The following is a 26,687-nucleotide window of genomic DNA, read 5'->3' as shown; positions in this document are numbered from 1 at the left end:
TCTATATTCCTTCTTTTCATCATTCTGTGAATAGCTAAAAATGCAATCCCATGAAGAGTTGACGACAATTTCTCTAAGAAAAAAAAACCTACATAATTGACAAATGAGAAAAATGCATGGAAGACAAACCAAGAAGGTGCTATAAAAATCAGTTATTTTCTTCCAAATCAGACATTTTTTAAAGGAAGATTTTTTTGCTTTAGGTAAATATAGAGTTTAAATTTCATGGAAATTGTCTGGAAGAAAGAAAGGTTATGCTGGGTGTTGCCTTCCATATGACTTAATGTCTTCTCATACTGTAAGCTGAATGAACTGGTGAATAATTAATAAACATACTAAAGGGAATAGAAATGAGAACAACAGCAGTATCACACGGAGTCTTATTACACACTAAAGTTTATACAGGATTGATCACTGAGCTGGTTTTTCACCGAGTCTGTAGATTATGGCTATCGCTGCCCTGTAAGGAATTTCCCAGATGTGTGGTTCAGGCAATACTCTACTAACAGCAAACTTGAAAGTTTGAAGGTTTCAAAGTGCTGTAAAGCAGAAGATAAAGTACCACCCTAAGGGAAGCTAAACAAATGCCCCTGCTGATGCTTACAACATAATCAGGCACTTTGTTACATAGAAATCTACAATTTTCCCCTCAAATATCAAGACAGAGAAGCTCTTCCAGTAAATATATTATGGAAAACAAAAGGAGGATCAGGGAATAATTCAGATGAAAATGCTTCCATGTCTGATACAAAATAGTTAAAAACTCTTTCTGAATTACTACAGAAAAAGCATGTTGTAAAAGGATTCTGCACATAATCCACACGGAGGTGTCTGAATTTAGGAGTTCTACAACACAACGCAGTAATTCTGATAGAACAAGGAATGACAATTTGAAGAAAGCCCAAGAGTTTGTCCTGAGCATCTGTGTCACTGAGTTTTATATCTGTACCTTTTCATTCCAGTTGCAGAGTCCTTAGTCCAGAGAATTAGGATTCATTATATTGACTGCTTTCCGAGCCGTAAGAGCGACACAGATTGCAGTAGTATCAATAATAACAGAGATCGAACATACAGGGAATTGTATTTACATAGGGGAAAAAAGGCTGGAAGTCAGGAGAAAGAAACCATTTGAAAACTGCTTTAAGACCATCCTAGAGGAGAAAACAATCTGGTTTTATTCCCACCTCTGGAACAGTTTTAAGCTCTGTGGTGAAACAGAAATCCTGCTGCAAGCCAGGCGTCAAAGGAACTGTCCACAACCCTCAGAATATATCATCTGTGTCCCGAGGAAAGGCGCTGTCTTACATTTTCAGCGTTAAATGGGAAGTTAGAGAAAGGGGAAGCCAAAGCATAATCTCTCTAAATGAGTGTGACTGAGCAAGGATCGGCAATATTCAGAAAGCCAGCCTCGCTGGGTGACTGGGCAGCTTTCACAACTGGATGTCACAAACAAAGATGATGCATCCTCTGATCACTGGGAAAATATATTCGACTTCAGTAAAAGAAATATTCAAAGAAAAAAAACCATGTATTTCATTAACCATGTTTGCACCTCTTTTAAGCATTCAGGAAGAAAAATAACAGAGGAAGCATGCAATGTAACCTTGATTTATGCATCTGTAAAGATCTGGGTAGTAAAGAGCTCATGAGTTATTAATCACATCTATCACTGGCAAGATTAATTGCTTGGTGAGGGAAATCCTAGTGGACCAGATTTGCTGAATGTTCCTCTCCGAGGCAATTGCAAATTTTTGAATTCAGGTTATTTTTCATCTACCTACATCAAACCAGTGGTTTGAAGAAATGGACAAAGCTGGTAACTGAACCATGTACTACCTCTATGCCTCATTAGAGTACCACTATTTGCTTATGATGCTTCACACTTAGAAGATTTACTTCTACTTCTTCAGTGCCAAAATAAATACAAAGAGGAGTCACAGCATATTTAGAAATACATCACTTTCTAGCTATTGGCAATGATGCAGAACAAACTTAGCTGAGGAGGCCAGTTATCATTCTTCAGGTTTGAAGCAAGACTCTTGCTGCATGAAATCAGGGCAGCTTTGAGATTTGGGATGTCAGTGCTTCTCCAGCGGCTCACAGCCCACTGTGCTCCCACTACAAGTCAGGAAAGCAAAGGAAAGGCAAACAGATGAGTCTGGAGGTGTCATTTACTAACTTCTTGTTACAGAACAGCTAAAAGCTGGGAGAAAAACAAGAAGAGAACGAGAGAGAAGTGTCCCTTTTACAGAAGTATTTGATTCAACTAAAATACTAGGCAGCTTTCATCTTTTTAGCTGTTAAAATAGCAAAAGAAAAAATATTTGCAAAAATAATTGAGACCATCTCAAAACAAAACCATGCTTTCTTTTTTATCATAGAATCATAGAATATCCTGAGTTGGAAGGGACCCTTTAAGGATCATCAAGTCCAACTCTTGACACCGCACAGGTCTACCCAAAAGTTCAGACCATGTGCCTAAGTGCACAGTCCAATCTCTTCTTAAATTCAGACAGGCTCGGTGCAGTGACCACTTCCCTGGGGAGCCTGTTCCAGTGTGCAACCACCCTCTCTGTGAAGAACCCCCTCCTGACGTCCAGCCTAAATTTCCCCTGCCTCAGCTTAACCCTGTTCCCGCGGGTCCTGTCACTGGTGTTAATGGAGAAAAGGTCTCCTGCCTCTCGACACCCCCTTACGAGGAAGTTGTAGACTGTGATGAGGTCTCCCCTCAGCCTCCTCTTCTCCAGGCTGAACAGGCCCAGTGACCTCAGCCGTTCTTCGTACGTCTTCCCCTCAAGGCCTTTCACCATCTTCGTAGCCCTTTTTAATGCCAGTATGGTACATCCTAGTCTATAACTTATGTAATGTACTGCTATAGGTGGACACAAAAAATCTGTCCCATCTGTTTCAGAAAGACATTCACTCCTAAGGAAATTTCAGAACGATTTTAGGGCACTTTTGTAAGTGTCTGCATTTTTGTCTTATACTGCAATATAGTAATACTGCCTTCTACAGCAAGATTACTTTATGTCTATTGGATACATCAAGAAATGTTCTTATCACAATATTCAAGGAGATGTAAAACTAAGCACAAATCTGAAGGCTGAATGCTCAAATGAAAAAGTTTCACCAATTGAAAATATTCTCTAAATTGCTCACATTTTAGCAGATATAAATTATTTAACAGTCAAGTTTTAGGCATACATCATTTATGGAAGTCATATTCACAACTACTAAAGCACCAACCTCTCAAATTTCTAGCAGATAAATAATTAATATCTAAGAAGAGGTCCTTGGAGATGAAAAAAAAAAACCAACAACAAACAAACAAAACACAAAAAACTTTCAGAAGTGTGTCACAGCTAGGTTAGTTTATGATTTGGATAATACATTTCAGAAGAATTCAAAATAGGCAACAGATCTTTTAAAACTGTCCAAAAGCAAACCTCAAAATTTCAATTTCAAAGAGTCTTTTTTATCTGAATAGCAAGTCAAGACGGAAATATTTGGAGACCAGAAATCGCAGCTGAAAACCAAATGGAGGTCAGAATTTTATAAACAGCTCAAAAGAGGTGAGGAAAAATAAAAACAGAAAGCAAAAGTGAGAAGGTTTTTTTTTTAAAAAGTAGGAAACTGTGGAGAGCAGAAGAAAAAGAGAAATGACAGTGTTTTGTTATCTTAGTATTGCTTCTTGTAGGTACTGAATGCAGCTTTCCCAATAGCTGTTGTGAAGTGAATGCAAGTGCTGACCATAACTGTAAAATAATACAAGACACAGCAAGAACAGCTAAATCTTCATAGTCAAAAATCATCAGAAGTGTATGCAGCAGAAGTTTTGTCAATATAGGCATGAGAAGATGGCTGTTTATCTAACGCTGCTACCCTTCTAGCCACTTTCCTTCCCAGGAACAAGCATCACATCAGCACCAGAAAGGAGACACACTCCTGTGACAAGACCCAAGGTATTTACAATGGAAATGAAACAGCCCAGCTGCTTCAAGGCTGGGCTGAGGACAGGGAGATCACAACATGTTTTGTATCAGTCAGCCCATTATCCAGCAATAGATTCACTGAGTCTTCACGCTGGAGCAATAAACAACATTTACTCAGAGGATTTGTTAGAAATAATGTGAAGAACACATATTCACCCTCTAGAGTCAGGTTGACACAAGGGATTAGATCACAGTTTGTTGATTCCCTTTGGTAACAGACAAAAAGGCTTGAATAAACTCATCGGAGAAAGACTAGAAAACAGAAATCTAAGCAGACAAAACTTTTTAAAAGACAGGTAAGTATATGAATTGATCCTGACTGATCCTGTCTGAATGGTTTATTTTTGTGACAGGAATCAGCGTTTCCTTCATAAAATCATGGTCATCTGGCTGTGACAATCTATCAGGACAATAAGCAACAACCTGTTCTCTTTTGAGCTGCTGCCTCATATTTTAAGTACAAGTTTTTTATAGAGGTTTGCAGACAGATGCAGAGAGACAAAAGTCATGATTTTGTCATAATCAGTGAAAATCACAGCAGTGTGACTTCCAGGCTGTCCTACAGAAACAGACCTCTCAGTCCCTGCTGCATTAAGCCCTGAATCACCCCAAATAGGAGAGGTTGCTTGTGGTGGCATCTAGCTAAGAACTGAATCTCCAATAGTAGGAATGAAAAACCAACAGACAAGCTTATATATGGTCAAGCTTATACTTTACGGCCCTTATTTAACTGACAAACTTTAAAACAGATATTTTTATGGTATAATTTTTGCCAGAGATCTTTTTATGTGTTACTCCTCAATGGTAGTTATTATATTAAACAAACATCTTATTAAAATATGAGGTATATACCCCCAAAAGGATTTCTTTAGCATATTTAATTCTGTAAATCCAGGTTCTATTAATGTTCATATACTACCTTTCTCATCCAAATCTCGTCTGCTTTAAAAGCCATCCTCCTTTCTAGTCAGCAGCTTGTTTTGTATACAGACAGAAGAACATTCTGATTTCTGTTCTTCTTCCATGATTTACTACCTGGTGCTGTTTAAAACAATGACACCCCTTCCATGAAAACTAAGCTATATTACTGTTTTGTACTAATTAGCCACTAATTCTTAACTACTAAAGTCCCGAAAATGCGAAATATGATGGCTTTTTAAAAAACGTTGTTTCTCCTACACTTTAGAAAGTACTTGGGCTTTATGTACCGTAGAAGTCTGTATTATGTAGTTTTAGTAATGTAGTATTAGTATTATGCCGTAGAAGTCTGGAGTTAGTTTCAAAGACAATCTGACTGCCATTCATTGAGGAAAGGCTTTATTTACTACAGCTTTCTGTCTGAAATCCCTTCTTCATCCTTTATGCCTCATTGATTCTCTACATTCTCCCAAATCCTCCTGAAAAAGGTGAGTTCTTGACTGTACCTCTATTTTTCACTCTCCTTTTTATCAGCACTTCAGAGCATTTACGTATTAGATGGAAAGAAGCTCTGAACAATGCCTTGTCCCTAGCTTTAATTACACCTGGCCATGAGGAGTTCAGTTATGTTGCAGATGCTAGTGGACCATCAGAGTATGGGAAGTCAGTGTTTTCATGAAGAGATGGGGAGGAACACACAGGGGTCTGTCAGACATCATGCCAGAGTTTTCCAAGCAGGCTGGAACATAATCTCCAGCTATTCCCTCTGCTACTAATTCCTCACAGAAAGTAGACTTTAACAGGTCAATCCTCAGTTTAACCTGACCTGAAGATTTTGTATTCTGATTCTGAGAGGGTGCAACACTACTGGAAACAAGGGCATGAGAAAATACAGTTGGATTAAAATTAACTTTTATAGCAAAATTACAACTTTAATGAAAAAAGCCTGTGTGAAAGAAACTAGTAGTTAAATCAGTTACGTCTGCCCCTGGAGATTTATAGGGACAGGTCTACAGAAAAATAAAACTGCTATTTATGGAGAACAGGCTCTATTCTCTTCCTGCTTGAAGCATTTTACTTCTACAGAAATACAGACCTAATCTGCAAAGGAGAAGCTGATGCAAGTCCAGAAGGAAGCACAAGACAGATTTACATCTTCCTCCTGTTCCAGGTGACAGAATTGCTTATTTCAGGCTTCTCTATGCCAAAATCAATTCAAGGTGTTCTGCAAGTCCAGGCTCTGCCCTTTGTAAAGAATCCCAACCACAGTCTCATAGAGATGATGGGGTGATGGAGGCACTATAATTAATTAGAACCATCCAAAAACTTCTGAATGGAAAGAAGATCTATGACACTGCCAACTCTTGCAGTTATTTCTTGCAGTTATTTCCTTGACATGCCTAAGGTAAATGATTACTGCATTACACCCTCAACGTAAACAAAACTAAAGTATCTAGCTTTTGCAGAAGCAAGAAAAAAGAATATGAAAATGCCAATAGACTATACCATAAAAGCCAAAGACAGGAGAAGGCAAATAAAAATGTGTTTTTTGTAGATCTAGTAATTTTAAGCCAAAGACAGGAGAAGGCAAATAATATATATATATATATATTTTTTGTAGATCTAGTAATTTTATCTTACATTCTTATTTTAGAAGTTCTTGGCTGCAGTTATTAATCTACCAGTGTCAAGATCTACCCGTTTTTATGCTGATGGCACAAGACTCCGGAGTACCTTAGAAACAGGACTGCAATGTGATGCTGCAAGAAACCAGTTGTTTTTTTTTTTCTTTCAATTAATGAAGATAACTTCAATTATACTTCAAATTAAAAGAAGTGGTCAATAATATTTGATACCTAAAGGCTAAGGATATGGCAACAAATAATGTCAAACAAATAGAAAGAAAAGAGGGCAGAAGTTTTAATTACAAAAAAATTACTAATTTTTATGAGGAAATTGCAACTTTATAACTCAGTTTATCCCTAAAAATTCTACCTGTGTGCATTCCGTCTAGCTGGATAGCACAGCTGTTTCATGGATTTTTTATTTCAAATGAATTGGGATCTTCTCAAAACCTCACATATCACACTAACCAACCTTTTTGAGAAACGCATGTCTTTCTAAGAACTTTCCCCTGCCTTTTCCAGACAGGCATGCAGAAACTTGCACACCCTTCCCTCATGTAATGGCAAAGTATGGTAACAAAGGCATGAAGGTTGTTAATATCATGGAAATAAAGGAAACAGTCGAACCAAAGGAAATATTATGAAACACAGCTAGAAGAGCTTGTTAGATGTGGCAGCATTATCGCAAGTGTATTAGGTGACCCAGACACTTGTTTGCAAGCTCATCATTTGGAAGGTTCACTGCTTTCTCATCACTGCACTGATCATGGGAATGAGTTAATAATGACATGATTTCAGACTTATCACCTCTCTCTTATAGAGAGAAAACTATGAATGGCTTAGAAAAACTTAGCAGAATGAACTTGTTTTAAAAGACATCCTGTTTTCTTTTTTTTTTTTTAGCATCCCCTCTTCCATCTGTATCTTCAGTGCATAGCTGGTCTCTGCCACAGCTGGCAGCATAACTCACCGGTTTTCTTCCTCCAGATCAGCAAGAATTCTCTCCAGTTCACCTCTTTCTTCACTCTCCAAAGAAATCAAGATCTGGGCAGGGCTTCGGGGCTGGCTCAGGGGGGATTCCTGGTTCAGACTTTGGCAGTAGTGCTGGATTAACAAGTGTTCATCATCGCTGGAAAACACAGGAGAATAAAACAGGCTGTTCCCTTCTTCCTTTTTAGCTTTGCAACGAGTATGAGTAAACGATGCACTCCATGTGTCTCATTTCTTATAAAGAAATTCACTGATTTTTTTTTGTAACAAAAAGGAGAGCAATATACCTTAAAACAAAATCCACTGAACTGTTTAATACAGTCTATGGTAATTTTCCTCTTCTGTAGAATTCATGTCTCTTCCCCTCTGCTTCTTACATATTTAAAGCCTAGCTGTGCTGCACCTGACAATCTCAGCTTTCCTCTTTTGCCTACCTTAAATTTGAAACTTGCTTGAGAAAAAAGCTATCTTATTCTGCCTCAGCTATGTTGAGCAAGGGTCATTCAAGCAAAGGCAAGGCATAAATTTTTATACCAACTATTCTTACTCAAAAATGGCATCCTATACTTACCTGTTTTATTCTACAAAATTGTAAATGGAGTGAAATAAAAGACTAAATGTAAGAAAAGTATGCTGTTTCTCACTGAGGAGTTTTTTAAATTTTTGTTTGATATTAGAAGTGATGTATACTGTCGAAATATAAATAAATTGAATTTAATAGGTATGATGTGTTTCTTTTTATTTTTATTGCCCCTGAAACTGTCAGGTATTTGAAACAGAGAAGTCTCTGGAAGAAAAAGCAAATCGAGTTCTGAAGATCTTGACCATCTCACAGAATTAAATCAAAGTTCTAGGTGCTAAGGAAAGGCATTCAGGCCCAAAGCTATGCAGCCAACACCTGCAGTAATTGTAAAAAAACAAAAAAAAAAACAACAAAAAAAAAACACAACATGAAAGATGGCAGCACCTCTAGTCGATGGCAGAAAAAAATGAAAAATGACAGTTTTGGGGAATTCTATTTTAATGATAATACTTACAACAAAATAATTAGATCTAGCTTTTTTTTCTGTTACTTTTGTAATCCAGAATTTAACAGACATTTTGAATAGCTGTTATTGTTCAAAATCTTAAATATTCCTTGTTGCATTTTGTTCCTGAAAATGTTAATGATGCCATTTTATGGACTGCAGGTGTGCTAAAGCAATGTAGAGCACATTACCATTAGTTCATAAATGAGAAATATTAATTTTTCACAACAGGAATAATTTCCTCTTTTTAAACAAAATTTAAAAGGCTTGCCAGTTCCTAAATTTATAAGCATCTTAAGTGAATTAATAGTCAAAATTAACATAATTATTGTAGCATGTCATTTTCAAAGACAGTCTTTTTGTGTGATTTTTAGCCTGCACATATTTTGTATATATAATTACAACGACAATACATATTTTAATGTTTTGTGTCTGTATATATACACATTTTCTCTTTATTTCTCTTCCTACACCTACGTAGTGTTCTAACTGTAATTTTAATCCAAAACTCATGAGAATGTCAAAAAAAAATGCTTATTGAGCCCCTGACAAACAAAATTCAGTCACACTTGCAAATTTATGGTGAGCTTTGATTTTTTTTTTGCAATTGTTATCTTGATCTTGTTTCTTCCAAACCTCAGAATATTTATTATAATTTTAATAGTGCAAACTAAATAATTAACTGACTGGATAATCAGTGGTTATGTTATTAACTGAATCACATTAATACAACTTTTAATTTAGCAAAGAATGAAGACCAAACTGTAATAAAAACAATACGGTTTATGCATGATTTTCTGGTTAAGGACACTGAAATACTTCAGTGAAAAAACACATATAACAACATTACTACATCAATCTAAAACTGACATTTGACTTAGAAATGAAGTTTTCATTAACTATGTGAAACTATCCCAACATTGTTTATGCATTAGTTTTCATGTATCATTTTAAATTTCTCCTCTTTGAACCAATATATTAAAACAAATATTTGGTTGTATACACATGATTTTCTTTCAAAATTGTTAGGTAACGATACTATCAAGTCAAAAGAGTAACTAATTCAAAACACAGAAACAAACTACTTTTTTATCCATAAACATTTTGCAGATGCACAAACATCCCTACAAATGATTTGGAATCTGAATTTAAGTGAATGAAAATTGATGGAAGTACTATGATTTAAAGGAACTTAGTATTTAATTTAGTAAGAAGAAGACTCTATGAATTTTCAAAGAAAATCCTCAATATGTGATAAGGACGATATTATTGTAGAAAATCACTTACAAAAAAAATTTTAATACATTTTATGGATTTAGAATCTGTGGTATGTCTTCTCCTACACGGTTAAATAACTAAGACCAAATTTTCAAGCACTACAGTAATTTACGTGCTGTTCTCCTCATTTCAAACATACTATTCACGGTTAGTTTTCTAGTTCTATGCCATTTAATTCAGAGAATAAATAAGATCAAGAAAACCAGGAAAGAAGAGAAATATATTATCATGTCAGAAAACAAAAACAAAAAGGACTCAGCGTGACATTAGGTTGAACTATTCTTCAAAAATTTCAACTACATTCCTTTAACTTTTATATATGATTTTGTACTTCTAAGCAGTAAAACGAATGCTTCTCAGCAATATGTCCAACTTAAAGTTTACTACTTCTAACATATCATGGTGAGGATGACTCCCCCTGGCTTATATTTGTCATATATTTCTTCTATTGGTAGACCAGATTTTTTCTTTTGAACGACATTTTGCCCACACATTTTCTACCTTACAATAATTTAATATCATTAAGCTTACAGTTCAGACGAAGGGATATCTTTTTATATTTGTCCTTAAAAAACATCAGATGATGAGCATTTTGTCAAGTAACATGGGAATCATTTCCAAAATAAATCAGTATTTTCTTGAGAAATTAGTGATTTTATTTTGAAGGCATTAATCATCTGTTGCACAAATTTGTTATTAAACTATAAGCCATAAGTCCAGACACTACTACATAAATTGAAAGAACATGACCTCTTCATGAAATTGAATCAGGTGTAGCACACAGCAATGTGAATTCAGTACTGCAGAATTTTATGATAAGCTATTAACCTTCACAAGAAAACCCATGTCAAAAATACTAAAGTGACCTACTTACATGCTCTCATTAGGTGAAATACTGTCATTTAGATAAGAACCATTGCTGTTCTCCATTTCTGCTAGCCTGTGGAAAAATAAACATACTCATTAAAATAAATTCTATTTTCCAGAAACTTTGTTTGCTCTAACATTCCTGAAAAAATTAAAGAGTTTGATGGTTTTGATGACTTAAGATAATTTGAAACTCAGACGAATTTACATTCTGTGTTGATTATCAAAAAGCTTTGCAATAGGCGATCATGAGTAATTGTGTTTTTCGATACAATGACCTGGCTAAACTCACTTTTCAGCTCTTTAAATTTTCAACTCTTTCTCTGAGGGTTTATTCAATTCCTCATGATTTATTAATTCCACAAGCAAAGAAAGGCCTTAAAATGCCAGGGGATTACACCGATTGTTTTGTATCTGGCAATGCCATCATCAGAAGTGAAATAATTAGTCATTTCTCATTAGTTTTCAACAGCTAGCCCCTTCTAAACATACTGCATAATTCCAGGAATATCTCTACTTATCAAGTGATTTGGGGGGACAGAAAGAGAAGGTTGTAGTAACATTATCTCAATCCTTGAAAATTTGCTTACTTGGCGGAAAAGCACATTAATTTTCATATCTGTGCAATTAACCCACTTTTTGATTCTTAAGAGCAGTATGAAAGTGGATAAGTGAACTAGAACAGTGATATACCATGATTTTTATTCATCAAATCAAGGAGAGGTCCTGTTTGTGGTAGTCCACGTGGTTAATTACTTAACATTAAAATAGCATTTGAGATTGATGTAGAGTTTGGAGACTTCTGCTCTTCTGATTTGTATGATTACAATGGGGTCTACATTGAAAATGAAACCCTGTGCAGACTGAGTGCATAGCTTAATGAAGACCCCCAGGGAACCTAGAGGTCATTTCTAACCACACACACATGCGCTCTGGCATGCAAGTTAGTAGACAGGCTGGTTAGTAGCAACCACAGGTTAATAACCCTGCAACCCAGAGCCTGGAGGAGAAAACCCCAAACCCTACGTTTCTTTAAGACCCACTCAGGTAGCACCTAGCCTTTGGGATTTTTTTATATGACTGTTTAGAGGAAGATCTGCCTAATGTCCAGCTGGTCTCATACCTGCTAGCATAATGTTCAATGCGTGAATGAGTATCATCATGTGAAAGCTGAGGGGACGAGGCAGGCCTATAAGGCAGAAAACACTGATTAATCACAAACAATACCCTTTTAAAAGTAAAAAGACACTTAGCTACTTCTACACCCTCACACCTCTATGCCTTAGGCTTACACTGTGTTTGATAAACAGCACATTATATCTGTGAGGCAGGAGCCTCCTCAAGCCATCACGCAGCATTTTGTGGTACAACACGGCGCTTTGACCGTCTGGCAATCCGTCCGTCCGTTGCAATGATGACTCCTCACAAAAAACCCTGAGAAACCTTTTTCCAGAGGATTTGGAGATGAGATCTTGCCCCTGTTTTCCTCTCACACCTGCCTCCCCCATTTGTAATTGCATCTGGCTCATGGTCGCAGGCCTACTCTGGAGGCCCTGACTTGAGGTCTCCTTGGGAGCCTTTCCTCTGCCTCCCCCCTGCCCAGGACGTGTCCCTAGCCCAGCAGCAGCACGTTTCACCTGAAAGAGCCTGCAAGTGTTAGTCCAGAAGTCAGAAACATAAAATGGCCAAAATCGGCCTTTAATAACACTGAAGAAACTGATGATTCTACCTTGCTTCTTTCCCCAGTTGTGACTTGAACCATAGAGCAGCATGTTATACAGGACACACTGCCCATTACATTGGGTTCCCTGCCTAATGAATAAGATTTTTTTCTGTCAATCAAAGCTATTCATGGGACTCTTCTCACAAATTAGATTGTTGTTTCAAACAGCCTCATTTCTGGAGAACACCACCGTCAGGATAGTATCACCTCTGCATTTTAGAGACGGCTGGGCTGGCAGAAAGCACCTTACTGCCATGTGGGATTTTCCATATCTACCCATACCAGGAGGTGCCAGAAACAAAAAAAAACAAACAAACAAACAAAAACAAACAAACAAAAAAAAAGCTTTCCAGATTGTACAGTAATCTCCTATTTTAGCTAAATTTCAACTTCATCTCTTATGATTCACTTTAGGACTCCTAAGTGAAATTCTTGGAAACTGTGGTTTGGGCTTGTTCTCTCCAATGGGGACTGCATTGCATCTCAAGAGCAGACAAAATCTGTTTTGTATTACCGGTTATAAAGAAACCCAAACTAATAATCTCACGGTGCTTAATGCTCCTGTGCTAGGAGTTTGATCATCCTGCAGTAAATCTCCTAAAAGATCATTATACTTTATTGGTCATTTTCCAGTTTAAAAATCAGCTTGCAAAGGGCTTTATAAAATTAGGATCTTTCAGAATTCATAGAACTATATACTGTATATAAAAGTCAATGCCTCTTCTCAAAGAATGGGAAAGTTTTTCTCTTTAAGATATTACAGACAAAGTACCACGAATCCCATTTGGTTTTACATGAGCTTTGGCCTCCAACTGTACTTTTTCCCATTGCATATTCAAATACTACCATAGCAAACCAGTGGATAAATACTCAGTACAGATTTTCTCAGTACACCAGAGATTCATGCAGACAGGCAATTGATTGTCTGCAACCTGGTATCCTATTTTGTGTTAAGAACATCAGCACTGAAGGGAAGACAGGGGAAAAGGATGCAATTTATCCAAATCATATGGCTTTCCAAGCACAATAGTAACTGTTTTCTGATAACTTGATGCTAACCTCATTTTTTAATTGCTTGGCAGGCAGTACCTGTGAAGCTAACCTAAACCGATACGATCAATGAAAGAAGAGGTTTTGTTTTCAGTGCACGCACAAATGCTACTGCTAGTACTGTCCACAGATTAGGAAACTTGTGTTAAAAGTAGTTTGATTTTTGAAATGGATCATCCTAGTCCATTTCACCCTGTGATTGCACACATTTGTAACAGTAGAAAGGAAAGGGCAGCACTTGGTTGGGACCAACCGGCAGCTGAGGAACAGAAGTGATGCTCCTTTTGGCAGTAGCACAAGGTAAAATATTGGCACAACTGTGTAACAGTAGACTTGCTGCTTCAAAACTAAGCTTTATACTCAGAAGTGAACAAGCTATGTAATATGCATTTTTTGAAGACAGCTCAGTGTTTGTATAACTTGTTGGAGCTTCTTACGTCTCTCTGCCAAGTGTACACATGGGATGAGTCAACATTTCCAGGTTTGTCTCCGCTTCAGAATATACTGCAAAGGAGATTTACCCCACCCAGCTTTTTAAAAGCTTGCTTATTAAAGCAACCTGTTGAGAAGCACTGCAGTTTTCACACTGAATTTAGCTGCTCAGAGGTACACAGTTGCCAGTACCTGAGCCAGCTTGAGAATGGCTGTGCTGCACTGCAGGCTGTTGCGTAGACACACTCTTAGATGACCATCTGTGCAAGAGCTCGCTAGCCTCACTTTCTGAGCACATGTAATCAGCTCACATAATCAGTTTGAACACTCAGCGAGGAGGCAGAGAAACACAGCCAATATTTAACCAAGATAGCTGTTCCTTTTACAAGGACTCCACAGCTGTATTTCTCATGCTGGTGTCTGCAGCAATAGCCTGAGGAATTCCATTCATGTCAAGTGGCAATCGAGTGGCAAACACCTCGTCCAACAATTCCCTGAACCAGTGGAAACCTGGCTGACAGGAGGAAGGCATTTTGTGTGCTATTCAGCTTTGCAGTAGATGGATCTTTGAAGTGTAGAATCACATCAATTGCATTTGTGCCACTGACAGTCCACAGTCCAAATAAAAAGACATAAATTCTCATAAAAAGTGTAAGCTGCCCCTTTTATGCCTGGCAAGTGGAATATACGTGCAAAACACTGTATAGTAAGTGACCCATATAACTAACTTATAACAAATATATATACATTTGTATTTACAAACAAATTCAGGTATTTTAACATACGTTGATGTCAGGATGTACTTAGCACCATCGAATGTGATCAGGTTATGCTCTTCTGGAACAATTTGAAGACAAACAGAAAGCTGGTGCAAAAGCACCAAAAAAAGGCAATGATAACCACAGTAAGAGGTTTGTCTGCCAAAGGTGGAATCAGCCCTATAACTGAAAAATAGCTTTGAGGCTGGCTTGCTCAGTAACTTGTGTTGTTACCCTTGTCTAGCACTAAGGAAAGGAACAAAGGTAGTAGAGAAAAAAAAAAAACAAAACATAAACTACAAACAAACAGAAACTCCTTCCAACCAATATTATTATTATTTTTTTAATTTCCTGCTTTCTTGTCAGACCAGATGAAAGGATTGTTCTCAGGATGATACCTGAGTTGGTCTGATAAAAGGTGCTACCTTCCTCCATCCAAATCCTGCCTCTAAGTATTTCTCACGCTTTCTTAAATATTACATGCACGTTAAGCTCCCTGAAGTATTCAACACTAAACCTTTGGTGTGAATTTATCAGTGTAGGCATACCATGAAGTTGTTACTGTAAGTGAACTAGTGGCAGTGCCTTACAAATAAGCGTGTTATGGCAGCTTAATTTCATGTTATGTCAGACACAGCAATGGCATTCCATATTACCCAAGCTTTCTTTAGAAGGTTACTTTTAACTTTCCAACTGTTCTAAGGAGTAAGAAATCTAGATACCCAGTTTTTTGTACAATATGCTGCAATCAGCCTCAGATGCATTTATAAAGACTACATGTGCCCTAAAGTTCAAAGCAGTTCTATTTCAGCCTGTCTCCAGCCTTCTGGTAGTTTTTGTGGGTGGATCCTCAACCATATGTGGTTTGGAGAAATATGCATTTCATGCTTCCTCAAAGTAGATTTCCTAGAGGATGAGCACTGCATTTGACTTCCCAGTAGTCTGTGCTCCAAATGAAAACTATAAATCAGTATTCCAATGTATACATTTCACTCTTGTTTATTCTACCAAAAATTCAATGAAGGTGCAAGCCATATACATTTCACCATATAGAAATATATAAAATTCTATTTATTAGTCTCTCAGTAGTTATCAATATGTGAATTAAAAATAAACCTTATTTAACATTATTCTAAAATCATCCATGTAACACTAGTAGTAGCAAATGCCACAATGGTAAGTTATATATCTTTAGTTCAAGTTAAGGGTGTTACTACAACATTAAGACAATGCATATGCAGGAATGATGCAAGAATGAAAATCCAGTCCACAGTTGAAAAACCCTGCTTTTAACTTCTGAAAAAAAAAATACAGTAAACATTTTCCCATTTCAACTTGCCCTCACAGAGCTTTTTGCATCTAAAAACTGTAATAAAATATCCAGTGAGCTTTGAATTAATTGGGGCACATGAGTGTGCAAGTATGCACGGTTGCACATAAAACAAAATTATAGCTTTATCTACAAAACAATGTCATTCCTGAAATTGAATTAAATCCATAAAATTCAATTTGTATCTTTCAAAAAGCATTTAGTGTACATTTAGAGGGATCGACGCTTGTTCAGAAACACAGGCTTTTAAATGACAAACTTGTATAAGTAATGGTAGGACTGCACCAAAATCCCTGTTAATTCAGTGAAAATACATACTCCAGAAAGAGTATACAGTACACATTTCATGATTGCTGGACATTCCGGGACTTATCCCATTCTGTTCATCTGCGATCAAAACATTCCTTTAGAGAGTGTACGAAAGGAAATAATCGTAAAGAAAGAAGGAAATGAACTTATGCAAAACTAAACAAAGAAAGAAACAAAAAAGTGAGGGAACGCAGCAGCAGTAGCAGCAGCAGCACACTTCAGCAAAAGTACTCACGCAGAATCTACTGGCCAGAAGTTGATCAGAGTAACAGGACTGCAAGACAAAAAATGAGGAGGTGAAGAGAGAGGCAGAAGAAACTCAGCAGCAAAATAATTACAGAAAGATTAAAAAAAAATCACAACAACTAAAAAACAGAAATCCAACAGACTAACATGAATGACCATGAAGAGCAACCAACCAAAAAAAAGAAAAACTGTATCTAAAATTAAAAAAAAAGAGAAAGAGAGCGAGAACAAGCTGTGTGCAATTGCCATTAAACAACTGATCAAACTTGTAAAAAAAAAAAAAAAGGCAAAACAACAAAAACAAAGGGAGATGGGCTACTCATTAATTTTTCCATGTGTATCATTATTATTGCTGTTTGTTTGTTTTATTTTTCCATACAGACTTCACAGTAATTCAATAAGACTAAATTTATAGGGTGAGAAAAGATGAAATCAGCTGGGAAGCTCTCAAACATAGTAACCTAATTAAAAAAATAAAAGCACAGAAAGATACCCATTTGGAATAAAATAAAAATTTAATGAAGAGATCATTAGTTTCCAAATTGCTGTATCAAACTTAAAAGTTTATAAGGCTGCCAGTAAGCATTTTTCTTTTACTGACTGAAGTGGAAGTTCCTGTGAAGATGGGTGAAAACAGATAAAGGGAATGGCAATTGGAACCCCAGCTTGTGTTTGCCTGCCAGCCGTGGTTAAGAAAAAAAAATGAAAGAAGGAAAGAAAGAAAGAAAGAAAGAAAGAGGCTTTATGCATTTAGGAAGTGAAGGGAGTTGGCACCAGCTGGGGAGCTCAAAGAGCATACCAAATGAACTGTTTAGACACTTTAGAGCTACTCACGTTTCCATGTTGTCTCCCTCCAAGACAGTTTGCACAGGCAGGTAGCCCATTCGTGGGTGCTTTGCAAAATATCTTTTTGTTCGAAATTTGTTTTTTAGTACCTTGGCAAAGTCACGGACGTCTTCTCCGGAAGTTGTCTGAAAGCCACAAATCACAATGAAATCATCTTTCATGAGGTTATTATTTTTAGTTGCCTCTTCTTTTGATGGGCCATTTGAAGGAGCTGTGGCCATGCCAAGCAGAGCTGCCAATGACTTGGCCTCCAGAACCACACATTCTATTTATTTATCACTGTCACCTCAAAATGTACTACCAAATGACACAGCTAGTGAGGAGGAAGAAGAGAAAGGGGAAGCTCCAAACACCTGTAACAGGCTCATGCCTCTTCTCAGTGATTTGATGAAGACAAACAATAACTAAACAAGAATCTGGAATTCCCTCAAATTGCCTGGGACCCTCTGCCTGCTTTTTTGTGCAGCAAACAGCTGTAACAGAGCACACTCAGCCAGCCTGAGGGACCCACAGGCCGCTTTACTGGCTGGATCCCGACCCTTCCTGCACGCTCTTTGTTTCCACCTCCTGGATTTGTCAGTCCCTGAAAGCCAAGCCAATGCTGCTAGTACATTTTCTTTCCAGTTTCCCTTCTCAGCCTCCTCTACTGTTAATATTTTGGTCAAAGAAAAACAAAAAGCAGATGAGAGCTGCTGATATCTCTTAAATCTTTTTTTTTTTCTTGCGTATATCTAATCTGAAGCTAGCAGGCATTTAAGATCAATAACCTGAGGAGAGCACAATTTACACAAAGTTTTCTACTCTGTTGCCTGCACTCAGCCTCCTTTCTCCCTATAGAGACCAGCAGAGGAGTACAAAGTGCAATTAGTTTCCTAAAGACCAGAATGAGCCAGAAAGAGTTCAAAGTATGTCTGCTGGGAAGATGTAACACTTCTTGCAAGCCTGATTAAGAGCCAGACAATTTTCTGAAGAATTTTAATGGAAGACTTCAGTTACATTAGTCAGGCTGTACTCCACTCTTTACACCTCACAGAGAAGCTCGACCCTGAAATACTGCTTTTCTACAGTAAATTAAGTTCATCCTGACCCACATACCACTATCGCTTCTCCACTGTATCTAATTTGAAGGAAAGAAATGAGGGAAAGTTAATCTTTCTGACATTTTTTAATGAGTTCTATGCCTTCTGTTCAGAAAGGAAGGAGGTGCTGGGATCCATCAGTCAAGCCTACTTTCACAGAGCTGCTGATACACAGATGTGTATATTTTTAGTGACTGCTCAGGTATAAAAATTAAGCATCCCCTGAAAAATAATTTGCAGGAAGACTGAGATGAATTAGCAGAAAGGACAAATGGTCTTCATCTACTGAGGACACCTACAAGCTTCACGTAAAGCAAATTTGGTTCTCTTTCCAGTCAGTCTATCTTGTATGAAAATTCAGTGTGATCAATGACTGGCAGAGAAGAAGTATATCAGAACCTGCAAGTCAGTACAGCAGCATTTGTATTTTCAAGAAGCTGATGTAATGTTCAAAAATATTTCAATAAATTTGAAGTAAAGCCATTTTGGGGAAGATTAAATAGGACTGGACCACCTAGAGGACTCTGGAAAGGGCGTTTACTGATTTGGCCTTAGCGGCTCCAATAGGAGGGAATTCCCTCTCCTGCATGCCATCTGCACTGCCTATTGAGAGTCCCTAAGAAGGTCAGCATCACGAGACCAGCTATAGCAGATCAGCTGGGAACAGAGAAGAACTTTCGATACCTACTGTTGGTATAGATAGATTAAGCACACCTTTCTGTTCATGTTGCTAACAGGTGTAATTCATAAACTTTTATTCCCACTTTGTCTATTTTAAACATTGTGAACACTTGTAATTGCATTTGACTGTAATTTGATTGTAAGTGTTTTCAGGCACAATGTGTAATAAAACATTCTTCACTTCAACTTTCCGGGGACGTGTTAGCTCCCCTGAACCTTCCACATGACAACCAAACATTAAAATAGCGTGCTTGCATAGAAACATTTCAATCTAGTTTGAAAACTGGTATCAGAGGAATCCCAAGAAAAAAGTATGTCTTCTAGTGACAAGCACCAGGCACCTCTCATGTGATCCAGTTTCAATTTCAAAAATATTCGAGGAGCACAAGAACGGAGAAAAAAAAAAAAAAAAGTGATTATTATGTGGACATACTGATAGACTGAGGCTATTCTCAGTGAAACTTTCTGATTTATTTCATAGACGTTTTACTCCACGTGATTTTCAGATTAAAACTATACAAAACAAAATTCTCAGTAGAATGGGTTTATGAGGAAGAAACGGTGTTTTCAAGCATCTTAGTTCTCCTAAATGAAAGCAATAGCAATATGTAGGCAGCTGGGTCTCACACATTCCAAAACTATTCTAAAACAAAAACTACTTCTTGACATGAGGAGAACTTTATCACTATTAAACCAAACTGTGATAAGTCAGGTAAAGTGCCTTGCCAAACCCTCACCCCAGATCTCAGCCTCAACTGTAAACAGTAGCTGTAGAAACTTATCTCAGTTTGTCATGCTTGCTTCTAACAAGGTCATATTTTTATGCTGGTGAGTTACTGTTTGTTAGACCCAAACAGAAAAATGACGCTACATTGAAACCTCAGTCTAGAACTTTCTTTTGTGCTTTACTTGAAACCTTTTTAAAAGTCACCTCTCTTTGATCAATCACTGCTGCTTTTTCTGTCTAAATAGAAACTAGGGAACTGCCTTGCCCTTATTCTGCCTCAGCCCTTTGCAGGAAAGAAGTTATCACATCCCTTGGACATTTAGCATGAGTTCTCAAATTCCCCTCAAGCAGAAGCAAAGGCTGCAGTGCTCCACAATTTCTTTGTAGTAAGAGGGAGTGGGAATATACCAAGAGACTTCATTGTGCTCATCTAGCTATTGTAAAGATATGTCAAAGAAGGCATTGCATGTCTTCTGTCTGCTAAAATGCATTCTAAGGTGAGTGATTTGTCTGGAGGAAGAGGAAAAAGTGCTTTCCCATCTGCAAAATTGTTTTCATTCATTTCAAAAACAATTACATACTAGACATGATAGCTTCAGTGGATGTCTTGTTCAGTCACACAGTATTTAGGTTTAGTTTTTCAATAGCAGCAACACAAAAAAAGATCAGCACTTGCTGTGTGTCACATTCCCTTTTTTTCCTAGTTAATCCTACTCTAATTCAGTTTACTGCTGGTACAGCCAGGCACAGCACATGAGCATGGGCTGTGGGAGTTCAGAATTCACAACAAAATTTACAGTCTGTAAATGCTCCTTTACTCTGATTCAGCAATCTGTATGCTGTTGCAAGTTTTCTGTTCATCATCGTGCTAGACTATTAGCTGCCTTTATTGTGAGGGAGAACAGAAACCTGCTAGACTCTGCCCGTGTTGCAATGAGTCGCTTCAGGCTGTGGGAGTGTCTCACAACTTTACTTCATTTCTCACTTTTCACGCTTTCCTTGAACTTTCCTTGAAACACTTCTTAGGAACAGGTAAGAAAAGAGCAGCGAGATGTTGTTTTGTGCGTTTTCTGCACCGTTTGCAACCTCCCACACCGCCTATGAACAAGAGTAAGAGCAGCGAGCTGCAGAACGAACCAGCAGCCGACTCAGCAAGAATGCACTCAGCTCAACTGGAAGGACTGCTCCAGCACGGCCGGCCAGCCTGGCGGGCTATGGCTGGGATCATGACAGTTTGCTCCAGGAATGCCTGCAATGGAGAAGTCTGTTCAGACTCGTCTCAGCAGTGCTAACATTTCTCTCCAACCTGCGCAGCAGCTCAGGCAAATAACCCTTCCCACTAACCTCAGTCCTTGGGGGAAGACACTGAAAAGCAGAAGCCAGTAAATGCTGACAAAAAGTAAGCAAAAGTATATAGGTTGCCCTAGCAAAGAATTGGATTGAACAGTGCCATTTAGATGTTACAATAAAAGTTGATAATGTAAATAAGTATCCATAAATTACAACTAAAAAAAAAACTGAATTTACTTTACTATGTTTTAGAGGAATAAATTTTTCTCTCACTTTCCTAAGAAAAACTGTGAGTCTTTACTTCATTTTGGCAATGCCTTTTTGTTTGGATGAAGATGCAGAAACTATTCATGACATTTTACGAGGCTAGCCTATACATAATTTTGATGTTTTGTTTTCACCATTTACATTTGACCAGCAGACAAAAGTACAAGACTAATGACCACATTATTGGATTAGGAAATGAAACCAGTGTGTGCAATAATGCTTCAAGACCACCACACACAATAGCAAAGACAGCTGAAAGCTCAGACATGCTGCATTGTGGAAGGGCCACTTGAGAGTTCCTCAGATTTATGCCCCTCTGCCATAGTCACGAGAGGCCAAAATGAAAGCAGGACAACACACCAAGAGAATAATAGAAATATTTCTTTGACAGACGCTTGGTACAGAAGAAGCATTTACACAAAAGTGATCCTTTGGAGAACTGTATAACAAGGGCGAAGACCCTCATGACACCATCCATGCAGCACAGAGTGAATGTGTTGCACTCAACAGAGTGAATTCTGGTCTTCAGAAATGAAATCTAACTTGCTACTCCCAAGAATTTCCCTGGTATTTTACACTGTCTAGTCATCATACAATAAAAAGATACGATCAAATAGTAAAGACCTTGAAAAAGCAATTGTAGTGCAGCAAGCAAAATAAGTGAAGCAACAAACTTGCTGGGGAAAGGAAGAAAAATCTCACATCAATACAGAGAAAACATTGTGATCTAAGACAGACTTGCACAAACCACAGGCTTCTTTAAGGATAAATTAAGTGAACCATACGGCACTGAACACGGAGCAGTTCATTAGCATGCAGTAACATATTATGACACAGCATTACACAAACAATGAAACTCCAATTTACTTCCAACTATCAGAGTGTCTTTTTACTACGCATTAGAAATTCCTAAAATGTACAATTTATAAAAGGTAATTTCTTTACAAGGGGGAAAAAAGCCACTCAAACGCTCTATTACCTTGCACACAGCAAATGAAGTTTTTCCTTTCTACTTAACAACGGGCAGTGAGGGTCAGTAAAACAGCTACTTACTGGTGTGCAGTACTCCACCATGGGATAGTGCATTTTATGACCTTTTGCAACACGGCCAGAGAAGAAGCAACTTTGGCAGATGTCATAGTTAAAGTGCTTTAAGCTTCTGTACCTAAAAGAGGAGGAAAAAAACATGGCTTCAGAGCTCAGAACGTGAATACTTACGTCAGCCTGTGAAGCTTTCTGTGCTATTAAGTGCTCTTCCCTGAGATGTCACACAGCGCACAACATACAACAATGCCCATTTGAGGGACAGGATTGCTGCCTCAGAGCAACAATGCACAGATGCTTAACAAAGATTTGAATCTTCAAAAGGAATCGCTCTATATCACAAAATTTCTAACGGAGGGCAACAGTGAAGAGTTCTATCTACAGAATCCCCCTCTCTCATAATAAGCAAAAGACACAAAAGACAGCACCAAGCTTTTTGTTTCTACAACGCTAATTTCAGTTTCTGGTTTCCTTCATGACTCCTACCACAGAACTTCTCGAGCAAATAAAATTCAGATAAGTAATGCCCTCCTCAACAAGTACCACCAGCAAGCTGTTGCGTGCTGCATACAAGGTAGGAATTTATTCATGTAGTTTCCTTCGTCTTCATCAAAATAATTTTCATTTACAGAATGCCATCTCTGCAAGAGTCTGAATGCACTTTCAGGCCATTATTTAAGCTCATCAGTTCTATGAGACAGCTAACTGTTGTGTATGCTATGCTGAAGTGCTTGAAAGACCCGGAGGCATAAGGGTTGTCTTGTTCCAAATACGCTAAGCAGCTCGGTCACAATAACCTCAAAAGAGCATTGTTTTACATGTACTGAGGCTCACAGTATTAGCTTTCTAAAAGCCGTCCAATACAGTGTCTTTTTGTCGAGTGGGTAAACAAGGTCTCAGTGACTTGCAAAGGCATAAAAAAAATTCTGCAACAAAATCGACTACCATAATAGAATTGTTATATGAAGTTAAGAGAGAGATGAGATCAGACAAGTAAAAGTAGACACAAACACAGAGCTCCAGTGTCCACTCTCCATGTTTCTGATGCTAACTACAGACTATCCATTCACTCAGCATCCTTTGATTTTCCAAGTGCTGCATTTTTCCAATTCCATCCACTTGTCATTGGCTGTTTATACAAACTGTGTGAGTAATTCAGTAGTTTCACAAACTGTATCTGCAACAGGAAACTTTTACTTGGTGGATGTGTTGAACTTGTCACATCCCATCCATTGCTCTTCTTCAATAACGCTTACTATTATCCCAGTTGCAATATGCAAGGGGAATAAAAGCAGAAGGACACGAGTTTAGATGATTAAAGAACAGCCTGACTTAAGAAAAAAGTCAGACTCAAAACAAAGCAGTACCTTCATTATTTCCTTTTTCTCACTGTCTGTACAATTGCACAGCAGAAAGGATTGCCCTACTATATATTTAAAAGCAACATTCATACTCCCCCATGTTAAAGCAAAATGATGGCTTTTCTATGTAGTACTGCTTGCTGTTGTTGATATGCATTTTAGAAATAAAATTACAAAAAGGTCTTTGTAAATGACACGATAAGATGGAAGGAAAAATGCCAGCAGTGAAAGAGGACCACAAACAGAAAGGACAGAAACCATACAAAGCAGCTATTAGGAAGCAAAGTGGTAAAACAAGTCTAGGCATAATTGAAAGTGAGTATTTACTTAGCCGTTAAGTGGATTCTCAACAGGCATACCAGCACACAGCCATTTTACCACCCATCGACTTATTCATTGCTATAGTAACCATGGTGTTGATCCAGATGTTCAAACAGATCAGCAACATTTCCAGCACACTAGGTTAATATTCCACCAACCACACTCCTCTAAAAAACGCACAGCATCTTTACATGTCTGTAAATTTTCAAGTCACTTCCTTGTTTTATGACATGATAGAAAGCAGTTCATTAGGATCCAATTCAGAAAATGAAGCTGCATGTCTAAGGCAGACTGAATATAAAGCAAATCCTGTTAGTTGTGCAATTTGTCAATACTTTGGATGAGGTACAGAAGGACTGCAATGGAGAGCAGGACCTAGAGCAATGGCAGCACCTTAACTGATAAGCAATTTTTTGTTCTCTTCAACTTTTTCATTACTGTACCCAGTCTAAGTGTCACCCTCCCTTGTATCCCATCACAATTCTTCTTATCCCAAACATGCATAAAATCAAGAACATGATTTGCCTGGAAACAGAGATGCTGATCCACCAAGCAGTGTAATACAAGGCAGAAAGGGAGTTAGTTTGTACCTGAATCCGATAATTGGGCACTCCTTGCAGATGTTACACTTCGCCTGGTGTTTGGCAGTTTCGGCAGCAGCCACCCTGTGCAACACAGGCAGCCACACCATGGACTGTGGTTCCAGCCTCATCCAGTCCAGGAACAGGGCTGCTTCGATCTCAGGCTTGTTATTGGCCTGGAGCAGAGGGGGAAGAAAGACAAGGGCTCAGCAGAAGGGATCTGTGTAGTACCAGGTAATTAAGTACCAGGTAATTAACAGCTCAAGTCACTGGTCTCCTACCTGCTCCACATCTTTTCCCTGAATACCATCCAGCTTTTCCTCCAATCCACCCATCCAAAATAAATAAATAAATAAATAAATAAATAAATATAAATCTCCAGGATACTGCCTTCAAAACAAGAACCGAACACTATTAACATTTAAAGTCTCTCTTTCTCTTAGCCTCTGTTACAACAGACAGCACTACCATGTACTCTTTTAAAACGAAAATCATCCACTTAAAGCATCTGGCAGAAAAGATAATCCTGTGTTTCCTGTATCTCTTATCTGTAGTTGCATAGCAATGTTTCTCACTTCTTATTTTAAGAAATACTGTTTATGTTTTCCAACCCCTAAAAATTGCATGTCTTTTTATCAAAATTCCTTTCTCTTTAACATCCTCCATTGCCACCCTGACCTTTCTTCAAAATGCACGTATAAGGAAATAATTCAAATTCTTTCTCAAGCCCACTGTTGAACATGTAAACTCTCTGCCTCCTTAAATGCCTCAAAATCCCTCTTCCCACCATACCATCGTTAAATTCCTTGTCATTGCCTGGGAACACAACGCAGTTCTGTCCCACAGAATACGATGCATTTAGCCTCGTACTCCATAACCTCATATTCCGTAACTTTCTCCTCTTTACCAAGGGCCAAAAAGCCCATTAAAACTTCCTGGCAGTCCTTCCTCTGCTTCCCTCCCATCATATCCTGAACAAAACTAAATTTCATGCACCTGTTTTACAGTACCTTAGAGGAATGTCCATAACAAACCAGATTCCCATTGCACTGTGCAAACACCTAAAGTCACGTCTTGTCCCTACTTCTCAGCATTACAGCAGGAAACAAGAAACAGTAAAGAGATGAGAAGCCACGGGACAGCAACAGTCATCACAGGCAGAGGTCACACTGCACTGGCAGACCAGCCACTGCAAAGAACACTGTGGGATACGGACAAACAGCTTCAAAAGGGATCTTAAGGAACAACTGTGTGAATGTTTGTATGGGAACTCCTCTCTAGTGTGAAGGTTAGCACCGAGCAAGCACTGAACTGGGTGTCTGGAGCCTGGTTTCAGCCCTGAAGAGACGATGGATAAGGTGGAGATAATGAAGGGTTCCCACTGGGAAGGCAGGAGGGAAGAGGAGGAAGAAGAGGAGCCCACATGGAGAGCAGAAGTAGTGATGGAGCAGGACACTGTCCCACTCTGTAAACCACTGCTGTGTGTTATCTTAAATTCATTGACACATTTCAATCCCACCCCACCCAGCATGAACAACATGGTTATGAACCAATTATATTTAAATCCCCTGCCTTTTTTTTTTTCCTCTAACCATTCAAATACAGTCCTCTGTAAAACAATCTTTTGTATTTGAAGTTTCGCAAGGCAAAGACTTAATTTGTGGTTCCAAACCTATTAGAAGCACTTAAACACATAATAAGCATTAATGTATCATGTACATGGACCACAACAAATAGTGGATTGAGTGTTTTTTCTTAATGCTTGGTCTTTCCTAATTACTTTCCCAGTTTCTCATTACATTTGAATTTAGTATGACCTAGCTAAAACCTTTAGTTTCATTCAACTAAATACAATGCTAGCAACAAATCTGGGGATTTTTATTTCACAACAGACATAAAGGCAGAAAGAGCTAGAGGGAAAACCAATATTATCATTTTTTTAAG

At 38.0% G+C, this 26,687-nt stretch overlaps 1 protein-coding gene across 11 annotated transcripts in view; it reads right to left on the bottom strand.

The window, feature by feature from the left end:
- Positions 1-26,687, bottom strand: part of DMD (dystrophin) — a 958,404-nt gene that overhangs the window by 24,128 nt on the left and 907,589 nt on the right. For 6 of the 11 annotated variants that reach the window (XM_032193124.1, XM_032193145.1, XM_032193135.1 and 3 more), the window contains 7 exons: positions 24,753-24,919; positions 22,490-22,601; positions 17,381-17,517; positions 16,536-16,574; positions 11,822-11,887; positions 10,706-10,771; positions 7,506-7,664 (listed from right to left, as the gene is read on the bottom strand). In XM_032193124.1, coding sequence (XP_032049015.1) covers positions 7,506-7,664; positions 10,706-10,771; positions 11,822-11,887; positions 16,536-16,574; positions 17,381-17,517; positions 22,490-22,601; positions 24,753-24,919 — 746 coding nt within the window. The remainder of the gene's footprint in view (positions 1-7,505; positions 7,665-10,705; positions 10,772-11,821; positions 11,888-16,535; positions 16,575-17,380; positions 17,518-22,489; positions 22,602-24,752; positions 24,920-26,687) is intronic. The other 5 variants (XM_032193154.1, XM_032193089.1, XM_032193080.1 and 2 more) reach the window with 3 other exon arrangements.

Source organism: Aythya fuligula, chromosome 1 (genome assembly GCF_009819795.1).
Source record: "Aythya fuligula isolate bAytFul2 chromosome 1, bAytFul2.pri, whole genome shotgun sequence".
Classification (NCBI taxonomy): Eukaryota; Metazoa; Chordata; class Aves; order Anseriformes; family Anatidae; genus Aythya; species Aythya fuligula.
Note: the sequence above shows the minus strand (reverse complement) of the source record. Positions and strands in the feature narration are given on the sequence as shown.